Source organism: Crocodylus porosus, unplaced genomic scaffold (genome assembly GCF_001723895.1).
Source record: "Crocodylus porosus isolate Cpor-Errol unplaced genomic scaffold, CroPor_comp1, whole genome shotgun sequence".
Lineage (NCBI taxonomy): Eukaryota > Metazoa > Chordata > Crocodylia > Crocodylidae > Crocodylus > Crocodylus porosus.
In genome coordinates, this window is record NW_017728906.1 from 148,157,627 (window position 1) to 148,162,706 (window position 5,080).

At 39.9% G+C, this 5,080-nt stretch overlaps 1 protein-coding gene across 5 annotated transcripts in view; it reads right to left on the reverse strand.

Moving 5' to 3' along the window:
• Positions 1-3,152: 3,152 nt before the first annotated feature.
• ENOX1 (ecto-NOX disulfide-thiol exchanger 1) overlaps positions 3,153-5,080 on the reverse strand; it is a 531,698-nt gene continuing 529,770 nt past the window's right edge. For all 5 annotated transcript variants that reach the window (XM_019529871.1, XM_019529872.1, XM_019529868.1 and 2 more), the window contains one exon: positions 3,153-4,109. In XM_019529871.1, coding sequence (XP_019385416.1) covers positions 3,978-4,109 — 132 coding nt within the window. In that variant the 3' untranslated portion in view covers positions 3,153-3,977. The remainder of the gene's footprint in view (positions 4,110-5,080) is intronic.

Here is a 5,080-nt window from a genome sequence, read left to right on the forward strand (position 1 = left end):
GAAGTGGTGCAGGCTCCTACCCTGGGGGTTTTTAAGAGGAGGTTAGATGAACATCTTGCTGGGGTCGTTTGACCCCAGTATTCTTTCCTGCCATGGCAGGGGGTTGGACTTGATGATCTGCTCAGGTCCCTTCCGACCCTAGAAACTATGAAACTATGAATAGAAGTTTGGTGCACACAGGGTGTGTCTACATATACACATTTAATGCACCTTTGCAGTATTTAAGGTGCGTTATGGGCACACACCTACATATGAAAATGCTTGATGCATCTTAAAATGGTGATTTCAAGTTATTCAGGCCCAAATTTGATGTCTGCATAAAGCAGGCATCACATTTAGGCGTGACTAGCTAAGTCGCATTAGCAAATATGTAGATGCGCTAATGTGAATTAATGTGGTGTGTGAATGGATAGACACCATGTTAATGCACGTCTCCATGTGCACTAATGCAACTTATCTATTTGTGCCTAAATTTAATGTGTCTTACTGCACATTAGCGTGTCCATGTGTAGATGCACACCTAAATCACTTTACGCAAAGGCACATTAAATTTAGGCACATGTAAATACATGTGTAGACATGCCCACAGACTGGTTAAAAAATGGCAGAGCTCAGTCTAAGATTTGCTCCCCCCCACCACAAAGGGCAAATGTATGTTCTGTTTGCTACCAGTCTAAACCAGGCTGCTTACCAAAAAATGTGTAATTTACATCTATTCTGCCTTGGGCTTTTTGGTTGTCTGTACCTACTGTAAGTGAACAGCGTATTCTGGAGTGACTCCCTTTACGTATTCTCACTGATCCCTGGCGCAGGCCAATGTTTGTTCTCTACTGTAGTCCTGTCTGGTTTTGAATAGTAAATCTAAACATAGAGGTAAAAATGTTAAAAAAGAGAATTGTATTGTATACACTTTATCATAGAATGTCAGCAATTTATCTATTATTAATTATGTGTACTATAGCAGTGTCTGAAGGCCGGCCAATACCCTATTGTATTTGACATTGTATGACTCAGAAAAGTAGGGAGTGCCCCCAAAGAAGTAAACAGCGAAAAAAGGATAAAATGTAGGGTGAAAAGGAAAAACACACAAGCACTCTGACAAATATGAGGGTTCATGCCATGATTTATTTATTTTTTGGTGGTGTTTTACTTAAGTGAAGAGAAGCTAAATGGAAAGGTAAGGGACGTTAGGGGAACAAAGAGGGTTTGCGGGGCAGGTGAGAAACAAAGGTGAAGTGAAGACACTGTTAGGGTGCCCCCTAAAGCTGCCTGCTCAAATAGCAAGTACTTATTGTCTGGTATCCTATCCATACAAATTTGTATAAGAACTGACGCGTACAAACCTTCACACGCATTATTCAGGCACCTGTACATGTACACACTAGTGCAGAAAGAGGTGCTGCTTTTTGGATGGGCCTGATTAATTTTCATTAGCATAACTAGCATAAAATTGCTAGAGTCACTGCCACTTGCTTTAACGTGGTTACTGTAGCAGCTGTAAGAGATGCAAATGGTTTCAAAACACAATTTTTGCCTGTTTCGGCTGAAACTATATATAATTTGCTCTGCTAATGTATTTGAAGATTCTGTTGTCTCCATTTTTACTACACAATTAATATTTCATTTGGAATTTATGTATTGTATATAGATCCCAGAGTAGATGCTGATCATTCAAAGTGGCAGTAGGCTAGCAGCCATATACGGTCATTTCTTCCTGGTTGATATTTGACCTTAGCTATTCTTTAGTGGAAAGATAAGAAGAATTCCTCTACAGCCTATCTATAGAACTGGATACTTCCTGAGCCTGTTGTATTTTGTCACATTTGTTGTTGTAGATATATAGGGTTGGAGTGATACTTGGTTCTTTAAAGGTTGATTTTTTGTCATAACCTCTTCTGCCCACTTAGTGACATGTCTTTGAGAGAGCTTTCCAACCACTTACACAGCTCTGTGTAAAAGTATATTTTGCAGTTGTAGAACTTCAGAGTGATTCTGCAGAGACGTGATTTTCTGCAGTGTTTTCCTGAGTCAGTTTTTCTGTGCATAAATGTTGTGTGTAGCCTATTGCTGGCTTCTAAGGGGATGCTGGAACACTATATATCATATTTTCACACATACAGCATGCCTCCACATATAGTATACATCTTGTTTTTGAAGGGCAGACTGAAGGGGGGGAAAAAGATCTTTCTTTGTGATAACTGAATAGCAGCACCTCGGGAGCCAAGTTAACTGCTAGCCCTGTATGCTGGATGGGGCACGCAGACCGACCTGGAATGTTGTTTCCAGTGCTGCACTGTGGGCTCCAGAGCCAGATGCCAGGCTGGATCTGGCACGCCAAGTCCAGGACCATGTGCTGGCTCCAGGGCCGTGAGACAGCTTGGACCTGGTGTACTAGGCCTGGTCACAGATTGACCCCCATGTACCAGCCTCATCCAGCATTTAGGGTCACGTCATCCGACCAAGGTCCAGAAATTTGGTGTGAGAGGAAAGGTGGCAATGTTAATTACTGTGGCACCCAGCGTCATGGCAATTAACACTGCCACTACTCCCCCACTGCCAAATTTCTGGACCTGTGAGGTGGGGGGGTCGGTTTTTCTTGAATATAATGCACACTGCTATTTCCACCAGCTGATTTTGGGGAAAAAGGTCTGGGTTATGTGTGAGAAAATATAATATTTTAAAACAAATACATATTCCAAAACTGTAGTCAGGACAGAGTCCTTACTTTTCTTGCAAAAAGTAAGAAGAGAGTTCTTACTTTTTGCATCATTAACAGGGCACTGCCAAATGTGAATTCTTTAATTCCTTATCTGACTCGCAGCACAAAAGGATTAGCTAGGAGTTAGGAGTAACTAATTGGCTGCATTGTAACTGCCAGCTGAACACTGAAAATGTGAAATTTATATACTTTTTAAACCTGGGTGCTTGTCTAGATATTTTTAAAATAAAGTAAAGTCTGTTCGGTTTAACACCATGAAACTTCTGGTGGCATCAGTTTTACTTCCTTTGATTCATGCTAATTCCATAGTATCTTCTTTGATATCCACTACCTTTCATCAACAAGTATGCAATTATCGGCATTGGCTCAAGAAGCAGTGACGGCCCCTGGCTGGACTGTAATAAGGTAAAACAGCCAAAGAACACCATGTAAAAACAATAAGGTAGAAGTCATATTTATTGAAAAAAATTAATATATTTGCTATAAAATCTGTAACAGTAATGCAACTGAATATTTATTTTGATGCATAAACCTGAATGTTACATACCAAATACAATACAGTAACACTGGTTTCCTCTTTATTTACATGTTTATGAAAATTGATATGCAATCCATGTCAAAAGAACTTATAATGGAGAATAGTTACATTAGAAAAATAATATTCTTGATAAAGCATTCTCAAGGAGTCCAATCACATTTTTAGGCCTCTTTCAATAAGGCAAAAATCCCTGGTACAGCATATAACTTAATTTACAAAATACAATAACTGTTCAGACACATCTTCAAGTTTTCTTTTGGTATGCTTTTCTTCACTGTAAAATTACTTAATTTTCTTACTAAACGGAAAGACTTTCAGTAACATAACTTAATGAGTTCTACTATATATTACATATACATTGCTGTAGCTTAGCAACCATACCTGGGCAATCTTGTTTCTTAACTGTTTGCTCAATGAGCTTTCCCTTGGATGTAGCACACATTAGTATCTTGACATTCTTACAATTGTGATCTCTTTCTTCAGTTTTCATAGGAAACAAATCTGTCACATTTTGAAACGCCTTTTAATTTTATTTTTAGGAACTGGTGCACAACTACATTTCCACTCACAAGAGAACGTCACAAATGTAACTAAAATAGGGGTTGGATAACTCTGAAAATGTACTTCTATGTGCCAAAACCAAATTTCTTACTTTTAATACTTTGTACCCTGCCATGCTCTAGGATTTCTTTTTCTGCATAGCTCCATTACTACTAAGAGTCAAATTGTTTTAATTCCTTCAAAGGCACAAAACTTCCACCTTTTTTCCAGTGTTGCTCCTACACCAGTGAATTCTTGTTTAAACATGCGTGGCAGTCTCATCAAAAGCATTTCTATTTCATTTGCAGAGATCTGTGGAAGAGGGGAAAAGCAAAAATACAATGAAAGGTTACCCTGTACATAGAAAAAGAAATTTAGAAAGTATCATTAGAATTGTTTTCTAGGTAATTAAAAAAAATCCTCATATTTGTTAGTAACAGGTATTTATTTTTTCTTTGAGAGATCATAAAATGTTATGTCTATATACAGAAAGAGTCATGTTCCCACCATGCTATATAAGAACCTGCTATCCATTTTAGACACTGTTAGACAGATAGTCTGCTCTGGAAGAAAATGTTAATTTTCCAAAAGGCTGGGGTAGATGGGACTCCAAGTGCTTTTTGTACTGGAAGGAGTATGAAGGGAACTTACGCCATTCCTAGGGTCCCCTGGAAATTTCCACACAGTACAGTAGCATTGTTTAGACTCTTCCCATCTTCTGTTAGGAACCGAGCAGCCTCCAGGGTACTGGGTGGAGCTATCATCCCTAAAAGAGTTCTGGACAGTACCTTGTTTATGAGCATTAAATCTCCCCACATCTTACATGCCACCATAAAGCTGGCAAGTCAGTCAGCAACATGGAAGTCCTTGACTTCAGGAAAGCCAACTTTGACACGCTCAGGAGGCTTCAGTGAGGCCCTAAGGGACCATGACCTCAGGGGGAGGGGAGTTCAAGAAGAATGGTTGTTCCTCAAGGGAGCGATCCTCAATGCACAAGCTAAGTCTATTCCATCTCAGAGGAAAGGCAGCAAGAGGGCACAGCAGTCCCCTGGCTCTTCACAGATCTAGCAGACCTCCTGAGGCTAAAAAGGAAGGCCTACAAAGGATGGAGGATGGGATTCACCTCCAAGGAGGATTATTCTGCACTGGTCTGGTCCTGCAGGGAGCAAAGCAGGAAATCCAAGGCTGCAACTGAACTCCAACTAGCTTCGAGCATCAAGGACAATAAAAAGTCCTTTTTCAGATATGTGGGGAGCCAGAGGAAAAGCAAGGGCAACATTGGA